The following is a 13,158-nucleotide window of genomic DNA, read 5'->3' on the forward strand; positions in this document are numbered from 1 at the left end:
TTATCTAATTTTTCCTTTAAATTCATATCTAAAAATAGTAAGGAATATTTTAAAGGTTCATATAAACCCAAATTATATGTAAAGTAAGAATTAACAAAACCTGTAAAAAATGCTAATTAGGATCTCCAAACTTCACAAGAGTATCAAAAAGATGAAACATTTCATTTTGTTAGAGATAAAATTATCTAAAATAACAAAACTGTAGGTATAATAGAGAAATATTACCTGACTGAATCAACCAAACTTTTTTTCTCTTGAAAAACCTAGCTTCCAAATAAAATTTACTCAATTACCAGTACAAATACACCACACATAATGGAAAGAGCTGCCAAATTTTGAACCAAGAAGGCTTCTAACTTACTTCTCAATTGGAAGGACATGAGGTCCAGAGATGGAATAACGATATAGAAAAGTCAGAAACTTCCTGAATGCATCAAAAAAAGGCCAGTGAGAGAGAAGACAGATGCATTTACTAGTGTGAATTGTCTTGGAACTATCAGACTTCTCATCTGCTGATGATGCTAAACCCAAAAGAAATCTCTGTTTTTCTGTGAGATTCTCTTCGGAGTATGGTTCATAAAACTGAATAGCAGCACCATAGACCTGGAAAACAAGTAATATATTTGATAAATATGCCTTATATCATTTATTCCAATCACATCATTAGTTAAATATTTAATGGATGAACTATTAGGAGCCATTATGTGCCTATGAGCCAAGCAAGGTGCCAGGTACCAGAAACCCAGTGGTGAAGAGATATCACCCTTGCTTTCTTGAAGTACGTTAAAACATCGACGAAAACAACAAAACTACACAGCGCAACTCTCATGTCTCATTATTGGGGAAAAAAAGGTGTTTTAATTAAATTGCATTTGTTTTATAAAGAGTAAAAGCAATTGTATCAATATTCTCTATAAGAAAATGATTGAAACTAATTATTTAATAGAGAGTGGGACAGAATTTTAGATAAGGAAATACAAATTCCAACTTCAGACAATTCACTGAATTTCTCTAGACCTCAATTTCCCAATATATAAAATGAAGATTTTAGACTAGATGATTTCCAAAGTCCATTCCAACAATATAACAGTTTATGATTCTAAATAACACTGCATATTTAATAATGTTTTTAGTATTACTTTAAAGTTTCTGTAACACAGAAAATGAAGCAACAAAGGATCATCATTTGATGATGAAAAAAATCTTTCACTATATTCACAAAAAAAGCACTTGGGTATATGGGACAGAATGAAATTCTCTTTTCCTATGTGTCTGGATATAGTTATTTTAACAAAGTGGAAGAGGTGCGCATAATAGATTCAATTTAACCAGTTATTTTTTCTATTATTCCTGCATATAAAACTTAAGACTTGAAAATGTACAAGAAATTTGCAGATATCATTTGTTAAACATATAGTACCTTTTCAGCTGAGGCTCCAGTTAACACAAATGTAGAAAATACAGGGAGAGGGTATTTGCTATTTGGTGGCCAACATTCAATAGTTGCACCCATTGGTAAACAAAATAGGGGAACAGATTCTGGGAGTGAGAATGACTCATAATCTTCTTGAGGGTATCTACAAATTAGACCTATAAAAACAATAATAAATATTAGCTCATCATGTCTTGAATTTAGGGGCTCATAATTTGAATGATGCTAAAATGCTTTATTATTTAACACTTTTGGAAGACCAAAACATTACATATATGTTCACCAAGTAACTCTGAATACTTTAGTAGGATTCATATAGATTTTAATCCTCAAACTATTCATATTAACTATGTAATATTTATCAAGCTTCATCCACAAAGGCTAGTAAGGTAAACAAGAAAAGATTATTCTAAAGAAACATACACAAATATAAACACACTCCTAAAAATTCATTTTGTGGTCACACTGCCTTAAAGCATATGAACATACTATTTTTTTTGAAATGTTCAAATGCATATATCCACTTCACTAGCTTTCAATAACTTTCCCTTAGGGTTTTTTTGATACATTAAAATAGATATTCTATAGGACTATATATATAACTTCTAGGACAAATACACAAAAAAATAGAAGTCACATATTTACAATGTCTTCAAAATAGTATCAGCTTAACCCCAGCTTCTGAATAATCCCAGATTATATGAAAATAGAGTTTCAAGTGCCATATTATTTCATGTCAAATAGACTAGTCTAGAGAGTAGTCCAGGTATCTTCTACCTGCCAAACCCTCGGAGCAGACTCTTGTCCTGGATTTTGTGGGACTAGAAACAGTAAATAGGTTCCCTGACCTTGAACCCTTAAAGTCAAGTGGAAACCATCACCAGACATGATGTTAAATACAAAATGATAAACTAAGAATATCAGTGGTTGGTCTGCCACACTAATATCTGTTTGACTTTGGACAAATCATGTACCTATAGGTCTCTGGTTTTCTCATCTATAAAGTGAGATGAACTAGATATAAAGGTCCAAGGCAGTTCTAAAATTCTCTAATTATATGCTAGCCAGCCAGTTAATCCCATGAGGAATTACAGTTAACTCTCCATTACTTTCTCAAGTCATGAAGTAACGGTATAGCCTTTAAGTAACTATAGAAATAGCGATGAACTATGGACCCCAGAAAATCACAGGTAGAAGAAGGTGGGAGTCTAGGACACTAACTTTAAAAATTTATTTTTTAAAAGGTTGAATCTGCTCTCTTGTACATAATTTGATATTTTGAGGTTTCTGGCAATTCAACTACGCATTATAAAATTACAAGTTAGTTTACAATATTTCAGATTATTTTGAAATATAATTACATATGAACTATAGATTTGATTAAATTTAATATAAATATTAAGGAAACATTAATTTTAAAGGACAATAAATACTTTTCCACATTTTCTACTGATTTAAAAACTTAAAGAGAACGATATCTACTTATTAGTTATTTACTTAAACCTAATATTTTAAAAACCTTGCCTTCTTTTAAAATTAATATTCCATTAAGCATCCAATAAAGTATGGATGAAGACAAAACAATCAAAAGACATGGGTTATAGTCCCAGTCCTGACACTAACACATTGTAAGACAGGTGTTGTTTTTTTTCTTTAATCTTATTGGCCCCATAATACATTTATAAAGTATTCCATGAAAAATTATACTTACCAGCTTTGTAAGATATAGTGTTAGTCTTTGCCACCGATTTTTTATAACATAAGTACACTGCTGATCCCCACTGAATTAAAAAAAAAAAAGGAAATATCATTAAATTGTAAAAGGTAGTAACAATAAAATGGAATCTCTTTGATCTCTCCGGTATGTATTTCCTAAGATGTAGTGACAGATTTCTTTCTATTTTCACTTTGTTATTTTGTCAGCATTTTATTGGAGTTATTGCCTAATTTTCTTTCAGAAGTAAAATGTAACATATTTTCCCCTTACGATAGCAATAACATGAGGATAACGACCCTTTAAAACAAAACTAAACCACAAAAATTTAGATTTTATTCTAAGTCCAAACTCTGGGTAGAAATGACAAAAAGAAATACCTACTCGTGTATGTAGACCTTTCTTTTGATTCCACAACACCTCTCAGATATTGCCAGATTTTTCTCCAGTTCTTTATACCAAAACTCAAGAGTTGTAATTTGCCATATCCATTTCCTTATTTCCTATTCTTTCATGAATGCATTCCAAACCAGGTTTTAATCCCATCATTTTTTTAAAAGAACACTTTAATGACTTTAATGATGCCAAATGTAACAGTTGATTCCTAGTCTTCATCTTTTTCAACCTCTCAGCAGATTTTGATACCACTAATGACTCCCTTCCTGAAACATTTTCCTTTCTTGGCTTTTGAGGCGTCACACTCTCCTGGGTCCCTCGTCACCAAATCTCTGGTCAGTCCTCAATCTCCCTTGTAGCATCCCCTCTCTTTTCCTGATCATTAAATGTGATCTTTTCTTTACTTTCTCTAAATGATCTCATCTATTTAGTACCATGCCTTTAAATAACAGCTACTCTTCAAAGAGTCTCAAATTCCTAGTCCCAGCTACAAATGAGATGAAGAAGACTATGGGTAAAGCAGATTTGGGGGCAAAGAAAAGGAGTTTTAGACATCTTAAGTTTGAAACATCTATTAGACATCCAAGCATAGAGTCAAATGCAGGTAAGGCGAGAAGTCTGAAATGGATATGTAACTTAGGAGATGTCACCACTTGACATGAGGTGGTGACAGATACATTCACGGAGCACATTTCCTCACCTCCTTCAGGCCTCAACTCAAATGCCACTTTATTAGACAGCCTTCCTTTCATCACCTTATATACAATAACAAGTCTCCCTCTACCCTCCCCAGTCCTCCCTACTGCCCCTATCCGTTTTTTTTTTTTTTTTTTTTTTTTTCTTAGATAGCACTTACCACCACTGGGCATATTGTATATTCTCTTATTTATTATCTGCCTCCCACCACTAGAACATAAGCTCCATGATGGTAAGGGCTTTGTTTTGTCCACTGCTGTACCTAGCACCCAAAACAGTGCCTATTATGTAGAAATACTTAATAAATACTTGTTAAAGGAATGAATGTGAGGGGATGTGTTTGTGCATACATGATGGAGAGTGCCTACATGGACCAGTACATGAGGACAGATACTTAGCACTGAGAACAAATATATAAAGAAAATACACTTATGTTAAGAAATACATTTTTTAAATATTAAGAGATTACCATAACAAACACCCATTTACTCACCCCCTAGTTTTAACAAATGTTAACAATGACCTTATTTGCTTCCGATATTTTAATTTATAAAGAAACAAAAAAATTACAGATTTAACTAAAACCTCATCTTCCATCCCTTTCTGTCCTCTAGAGATTGAGGCATCACCTTCCATCCCTTTCTGTCCTCTAACTACTAGCCTGAAGCTAGCGCATTTCATTCACATGCACTTTAAAAATTTCTACTATGTAAATATACACATCTTTAAGTACGTATCATTGTTTTGTATGCTTTATAACTTTATATAAACGGTGATGCGCTGAATATACTCCTTTATGGCTTGCTTTCTCACTCATCAAAATGATTATGAGAATTAGTTACGTTGATACAGATCTACTTTCTTCATCTGAACCGCTGGATTCTATTAATGAAAGAAACATAGTTTCTTTTATCCATTCCCTTACTGAGGGACATTTAGGTTGTTTCCTTTTGGGGGGACTATTATGAACAATGATACAATAACTTGGCTCATCATCTAGAAATTTTCCACTTTCTTAAACGTTTTCAATATGTCCCCAGCAGATTAGTATGTTAAATCCTACTTATTTAGGACATTAAGTTATGCTCATTGCTCTGTTGGGATTTTGTTTTTTAATAAACATTTCAATATTTTTGCATCAAAAGAATGGATGTATAGGGCTTCCCTGGTGGCGCAGTGGTTGAGAGTCTGCCTGCCGATGCACGGGACACGGGTTCGTGCCCCGGTCCAGGAAGATCCCACATGCCGTGGAGCGGCTGGGCCCGTGAGCCATGGCCGCTGAGCCTGCGCGTCCGGAGCCTGTGCTCCGCAATGGAGGAGGCCACAACAGTGAGAGGCCCGCATACCACAAAAAAAAAAAAAAAAAAGAATGGATGTATAAAATTCAAGTGGATATTATGAATGTAGGCAAACTGGACTTTTAGTTTATCTGGTGGATAAAAAATTTATAAAGGGTCCTGTATTGCAAAGTCTCAACTCCAGTTCCCAATAAGCCAAATTTGTAAAGATAACAAAATAACCTTCAATAACTTTTGTGATGATAAAAAAGGAACTATATATGACCATGTGGATATGGTAGAAACTGAAAGGAATAACCTAAAATAAAAAACAAAGACTTAAAGTAAAAGTTATAAGGGCTCTGGAAGAAAAGAGCCAAGGATACAAGAAGCTTCTTCTAAATTTCTTCTTATACAAAGGTTCGGCAAAAAAGAAAGTAGAAGAGCCATTGTTCTTAAAATACTTTAAACATTTAACCCATAAAATATCCACACTGTGGTTTGCCATGGAAAAAACCTTTCTTCTGGAATTAGGTGCATGATTTAACTACTTGGTTTGTTAATAACTCCGCTTTTCTAAATCAACTTGCTAAATCAAACACTGACATTCCTGAAAAGTGGTAAAACAAGAGCCATTTGTAGAGAATATTAAAAAATACCCTCAATGAGTTAAAAACTGAGGAGAAAGTCCCAAATTGGCCAAAAATTTGCTGTGTGAATCAAAGCACCTGGACTAAATATCCTTAACTACACATTTTTGCAGTTTTGGACCATATGACACTCTTAAGTTCTCTTCCAGCTCTAAAATATTACTATTCTATTCTAAATCAATCAAAGTCCAAATCACTTAAGGCTTATGGTTCAAAGGTTAAAAAACTAGTAATTCTTTTTTTTTTTGCAGTATGCGGGCCTCTCACTGTTGTGGCCTCTCCCGTTGCGGAGCACAGGCTCCGGACGCACAGGCCCAGCGGCCATGGCTCACGGGCCCAGCCGCTCCGTGGCATGTGGGATCCTCCCAGACCGGGGCACGAACCCGCATCCCCTGCATCGGCAGGCAGACTCTCAAACACTGCGCCACCAAGGAAGCCCAAAAAACGTAATTCTTGAAAACTTTTGCCACAAGCTTTTATTTTTAAAAATAAATTTATTTATTATTTTTTAATTTTGTCTGCATTGGGTCTTCGTTGCTGCGCACGGGCTTTCTCTAGTTGCTGCAAGCTGGGGCTACTCTTTTTTTTTTTTTTTTTTTTTGCTGTACGTGGGCCTCTCACTGTTGTGGCCTCTCCCGTTGCGGAGCACAGGCTCCGGCTGCGCAGGCTCAGCGGCCATGGCTCACGGGCCCAGCCGCTCTGCGGCATGTGGGATCTTCCCGGACCAGGGCACGAACCCGTGTCCCCTGCATCGGCAGGCGGACTCTCAACCACTGCGCCACCAGGGAAGCCCTGGGGCTACTCTTTGTTGTGGTGCTCGGGCTTCTCATTGTGGTGGCTTCTCTTGTTGCGGAGCACAAGTTCTAGGTGCATGGGCTCAGTAGCTGTGGCTCATGGGCTCTACAGCGCAAGCGCAGTACTTGTGGCCCACGGGCTTAGTTGCTCTGCAACATGTGGGATCTTCCAGACTAGGGCTCGAACCCACGTCCCCTGAATTGGCAGGCAGATTCTTGACCACTGCACCACCAGGGAAGGCCCCTTGCCTTTTTTTTTTTTTTAACATCTTTATTGGAGTATAATTGCTTTACAATGGTGTGTTAGTTTCTGCTTTATAACAAAGTGAATCAGTTATACATGCACATATATCCCCATATCTCTTCCCTCTTGCGTCTCCCTCCCTATCCCACCCCTCTAGGTGGTCACAAAGCACTGAGCTGATCTCCCTGAGTTATGAGGCTGCTTCCCACTAGCTATCTATTTTACATTTGGTAGTGTATGTATGTCCGTGCCACTCTCTCACTTTGTCCCAGCTTACCCTTCCCCATCCCCATATCCTCAAGTCCACTCTCTAGTAGGTCTGTGTCTTTAATCCCATCTTGCCTCAAGGTTCTTCATGATGATTATTTTTTTCTTTTAGATTCCATATATATGTGTTAGCATACGGTATTTGCTTTTCTCTTTCTGACTTACTTCACTCTGTATGACAGACTCTAGGTCCATCCACCTCACTACAAATAACTCAATTTCGTTTCTTTTTATGGCTGAGTAATATTCCATTGTAGATATGTGCCACATCTTCTTTATCCATTCATCTGATGATGGACACTTAGGTTGCTTCCATGTCCTGGCTATTGTAAATAGAGCTGCAATGAACATTGTGGTACATGACTCTTTTGGAATTATGGTTTTCTCAGGGTATATGCCCAGTAGTGGGATTGCTGGGTCGTATGGTAGTTCTATTTTTAGTATTTTAAGGAAACTCCATACCGTTCTCCATAGTGGCTGTATCAATTTACATTCCCACCAACAGTGCAAGAGGGTTCCCTTTCTCCACACCCTCTCCAGCATTTACTGTTTGTAGATTTTTTGATCATGGCCATTCTGACTGGTGTGAGATGATATCACATTGTAATTTTGATTTGCATTTCTCTAATGATTAATGATGTTGAGCATTCTTTCATGTGTTTGTTGGCAATCTGTATATGTTCTTTGGCGAAATGTCTATTTAGGTCTTCTGCCCATTTTGGGATTGTGTTGTTTGTTTTTTTGATATTGAGCTGCATGAGCTGCTTGTAAATTTTGGAGATTAATCCTTTGTCAGTTGCTTCATTTGCAAATATTTTCTCCCATTCTGAGGGTTGTCTTTTCGTCTTGTTTATGATTTCCTTTGCCGTGCAAAAGCTTTTAAGTTTCATTAGGTTCCATTTGTTTATTTTTGTTTTTTTTTCCATTACTCTTGGAGGTGGATGAAAAAAGATCTTGCTGTGATTTATGTCATAGAGTGTTGTGCCTATGTTTTCCTCTAAGAGTTTGATAGTGTTTGGCCTTACATTTAGCTCTTTAATCCATTTTGAGTTTATTTTTGTGTATGGTGTAAGGGAGTGTTCTAATTTCATTCTTTTACATGTAGCTGTCCAGTTCTCCCAGCACCACTTATTGAAGAGGCTGTCTTTTCTCCACTGTATATTCTTGCCTCCCTTATCAAAGATAAGGTGACCATATGTGCGTGGGTTTATCTCTGGGATTTCTATCCTGTTCCACTGATCTATATTTCTGTTTTTGTGCTAGTAACATACTGTCTTGATTACTGTAGCTTTGTAGTATAGTCTGAAGTCAGGGAGCCTGATTCCTCCAGCTCCGTTTTTCTTTCTCAAGATTGCTTTGGCTATTTGGGGTCTTTTGTGTCTCCATACAAATTGTGAAATTTTTTGTTCTAGTTCTGTGAAAAATGCCAGTGGTAGTTTGATAGGGATTGCGTTGAATCTGTAGATTGCTTTGGGTAGTAGAGTCATTTTCACTATGTTGATTCTTCCAATCCAAGAACATGGTATATCTCTCCATCTGTTGGTATCATCTTTAATTCCTTTCATCAGTGTCTTATAATTTTCTGCATACAGGTCTTTTGTCTCCTTAGGTAGGTTTATTCCTAGATATTTTATTCTTTTTGATGCAACGGTAAATGGGAGTGTTTTCTTAATTTCACTTTCAGATTTTTCACCATTAGTGTATAGGAATGCAAGAGATTTCTGTGCATTAATTTTGTATCCTGTTACTTTACCAAATTCATTGATTAGCTCCACTAGTTTTCTGGTAGCATCTTTAGGATTCTCTATGTATAGTATCATGTCATCTGCAAACAGTGACAGCTTTACTTCTTCTTTTCCGATTTGGATTCCTTTTATTTCTTTTTCTTCTCTGATTGCTGTGGCTAAAACTTCCAAAACTATGTTGAATAACAGTGGTGAGAGTGGGCAACCTTGTCTTGTTCCTGATCTTACTGGAAATGGTTTCAGTTTTTCACCATTGAGGACGATGTTGGCTGTAGATTTGTCATATATGGCCTTTATTTTGTTGAAGTAAGTTCCGTCTATGCCTACTTTCTGCAGGGTTTTTATCATAAATGGGTGTTGAATTTTGTCGAAAGCTTTCTCTGCATCTATTGAGATGATCATATGGTTTTTCTCCTTCAATTTGTTAATATGGTGTATCACATTGATTGATTTGCGTATATTGAAGAATCCTTGCATTCCTGGGATAAACCCCACTTGTTCATGGTGTATGATCCTTTTTATGTGCTGTTGGATTCTGTTTGCTAGTATTTTGAGGATTTTTTCATGTATATTCATCAGTGATATTGGCCTGTAGGTTTCTTTCTTTCTGAAATCTTTGTCTGGTTTTGGTATCAGGGTGATGGTGGCCTAGTAGAGTTTGGGAGTGTTCCTCCCTCTGCTATATATATACGTATATATATATATATATATATATATATATATATATATATATATTTTTTTTTTTTGCAGTACGCGGGCCTCTCACCATTGTGGCCTCTCCCGTTGCAGAGCACAGACTCCGGAAGCACAGGCTCAGCGGCCATGGTTCACGGGCCCAGCCGCTCCGCGGCATGTGGGATCTTCCCGGACCGGGGCACGAACCCCTGTCACCTGCATCGGCAGGCGGACTCTCAACCACTGAGCCACCGGGGAAGCCCCCTCTGCTATATTTTGGAAGAGTTTGAGAAGGATAGGTGTTAGCTCTTCTCTAAATGTTTCATAGAATTCGCCGGTGAAGCCATCAGGTCCTGGGCTTTCGTTTGTTGGAAGATTTTTAATCACAGTCTCAATTTCAGTGCTTGTGATTGGTCTCTTCATATTTTCTATTTCTTCCTGGTTCAGTCTTGGAAGCTTGTGCATTTCTAAGAATTTGTCCATGTTTTCCAGGTTGTCCATTTTATTGGCATACAGCTGCTTGTAGTAATCTCTCATGATCCTTTGTATTTCTGCAGTGTCAGTTGTTATGTCCCTTTTTTCATTTCTAGTTCTATTGATTTGAGTTTTCTCCCTTTTTTTCTTGATGAGTCTGGCTAATGGCTTATCAATTTTGTTTATCTTCTCAAAGAACCAGCTTTTAGTTTTATTGATCTTTGCTATCGTTTCCTTCATTTCTTTTTCATTTATTTCTGATCTGATCTTTATGATTTCTTTCCTTCTGCTAACTTTGGGGGTTTTTTGTTCTTCTTTCTCTAATTGCTTTAGGTGTAAGGTTAGGTTGTTTATTTGAGATGTTTCTTGTCTCTTAAGATAGGATTGTATTGTTAAAAACTTCCCTCTTAGAACTGCTTTTGCTGCATCCTATAGGTTTTGGGTCATCGTGTTTTCATTGTTATCTGTTTCTAGGTATTTTTTGATTGCCTCTTTGATTTCCTCAGTGATCTGTTGGTTATTAAGTAGTGTATTGTTTAGCCTCCATGCATTTGTATTTTTTACAAATTTTTTTCTGTAACTGATATCTAGTCTCATAGCATTGTGGTCGGGAAAGATACTTGATACGATTTCAATTTTCTTAAATTTACCAAGGCTTGATTTGTGACCCAAGATATGATCTATCCTGGAGAATGTTCCATGAGCACTTGAGAAGAAAGTGTATTCTGTTGTTTCTGGATGGAATGTCCTATAAATATCAATTCAGTCCATCTTGTTTATCATTTAAAGCTTGTGTTTCCTTATTTATTTTCATTCTGGATGCTCTGTCCACTGGCGAAAGTGGGGTGTTAAAGTCCCCTACTATGATTGTGTTACTGTCGATTTCCCCTTTTATGGCTGTTAGTATTTGCCTTATGTATTGAGATGCTCCTATGTTGGGTGCATAAATATTTACAATTGTTATATCTTCTTCTTGGAATGATACATTGATCATTATGTAGTGTCCTTCTTTGTCTCTTGTAATAATCTTTGTTTTAAAGTCTATTTTGTCTGATATGAGAATTGCTAATCAAGTCCAGCAGCACAGAGAGTCCCATACAGGATAAATCCAAGGAGAAACACACCAAGACATATATTAATCAAACTATCAAAAATTAAACACAAAGTAAAAATATTAAAAGAAGCAAGGGAAAAACAACAAATAACATACAAGGGAATCCCCATAAGGTTAACAGCTGATCTTTCAGGAGAAACTCTGCAAGCCAGAAGGGAGTGGCAGGACACATTTAAAGTGATGAAGAGGAAAAACCTACAACCAAGATTACTCTACCCAGCAGGATCTCATTCACATTTGACGGAGAAATTAAAACCTTTACAGACAAGCAAACCTAAGAGAATTCAGCACCACCAAAACAGCTTTACAACAAATGCTAAAGGAACTTCTCTAGGCAGGAAACACAAGAGAAGGAAAAGACCTACAAAACAAACCCAAAACAATTAAGAAAATGGTAATAGGAACATACATATCAATACTTACCTTAAATGTAAATGGATTAAATGCTCCAACCAAAGGACATAGACTGGCTGAATGGATACAAAAACAAGACCCATATATATGCTGTCTACAAGAGACCCACTTCAGACCTAGGGACACATACAGACTGAAAGTGAGGGGATGGAAAAAGATATTCCATGCTGTAAGCTTTTATTTATTTATTTATTTTTGTGGTACACGGGCTTCTCACTGTTGTGGCCTCACCCGTTGCGGAGCACAGGCTCCGGATGCGCAGGCTCAGCGGCCATGGCTCACGGGCCTATCCGCTCGCAGCATGTGGGATCTTCCCAAACCAGGGCACAAACCTGTGTCCCCTGCATCGGCAGGCGGACTCTCAACCACTGAGCCACCAGGGAAGCCCACCATAAGCTTTTAATGGGAGGTGGAGAAGTGGGGGAAATATTTTTTGAGGCCAAAGCTGTAAATCTGGTACAAAAATCACGTATGAACTTGAGGAAAGACTCAACATGCATTTCCTCATGTCCATTAGATTGTTTTTTTGGTTTTGGTTTTTTGGGTTCTTTTCCTCCTGGTTTTGAAAACTAGTAGATGCTTTCAATCAAGCTACCTAATCTCTCCAAATCAAATATAAGCTATAATAACTATACTCTTGAGTATTATCAACTCATCAATAATTTAATCCTAACCATTGCCTGATTCTCCATATACACATTTAACAGGTATGAAAATAAGTTTCCTGCATTGCATGTATATTTTAGTTTTTCTGAACGAGTTAGAAGTCATTGTACGTCTACTCCAAAGATCTAAATTTGCTTTTACTATCTTATAGTCAATGGAAACAAAGACTGTTAAAAGATATAAACCACAACCCATTGCTTAAAAAAAGACACCTACCACTAAGATTAGGGAACTTTCTCTATATTCAGGACTGATACTAGATTTAAGAGTAAGACAATAGGATGGCGGAGTAGAAGGACGTGCTCTCACTCCCTCTTGCGAGAACACCAGAATCACAACTAGCTGCTGGACAATCATCGAAAGGAAGACAATGGAACTCACCAAAAAAGATACCCCACATCCAAAGACAAAGGAGAAGCCACAATGAGACGGCAGGAGGGGCGCAATCACAGTAAAATCAAATCCCATAACTGTTGGGTGGGTGACTCACAGACTGGAGAACACTTATACCACAGAAGTCAACCCACTGGAGTGAAGGTTCTGAGCCCCACATCAGGCTTCCCTACCTGGGGTCCGGCAACAGGAGGAGGAATTCCTACA

The 13,158-nt window shown here is 37.1% G+C and overlaps 1 protein-coding gene across 4 annotated transcripts in view; it reads right to left on the bottom strand.

Moving 5' to 3' along the window:
• Positions 1–13,158, bottom strand: part of DENND4A (DENN domain containing 4A) — a gene marked incomplete at both ends in the record, with an annotated part of 97,188 nt that overhangs the window by 68,377 nt on the left and 15,653 nt on the right. For all 4 annotated transcript variants that reach the window (XM_079700159.1, XM_079700160.1, XM_079700158.1 and 1 more), the window contains 3 exons: positions 362–603; positions 1,421–1,590; positions 3,144–3,213. In XM_079700159.1, the coding sequence (XP_079556285.1) occupies positions 362–603; positions 1,421–1,590; positions 3,144–3,213 (482 nt within the window). The remainder of the gene's footprint in view (positions 1–361; positions 604–1,420; positions 1,591–3,143; positions 3,214–13,158) is intronic.

Source organism: Hyperoodon ampullatus (genome assembly GCF_949752795.1).
Source record: "Hyperoodon ampullatus genome assembly, chromosome: 3".
NCBI classification, from domain to species: domain Eukaryota; kingdom Metazoa; phylum Chordata; class Mammalia; order Artiodactyla; family Ziphiidae; genus Hyperoodon; species Hyperoodon ampullatus.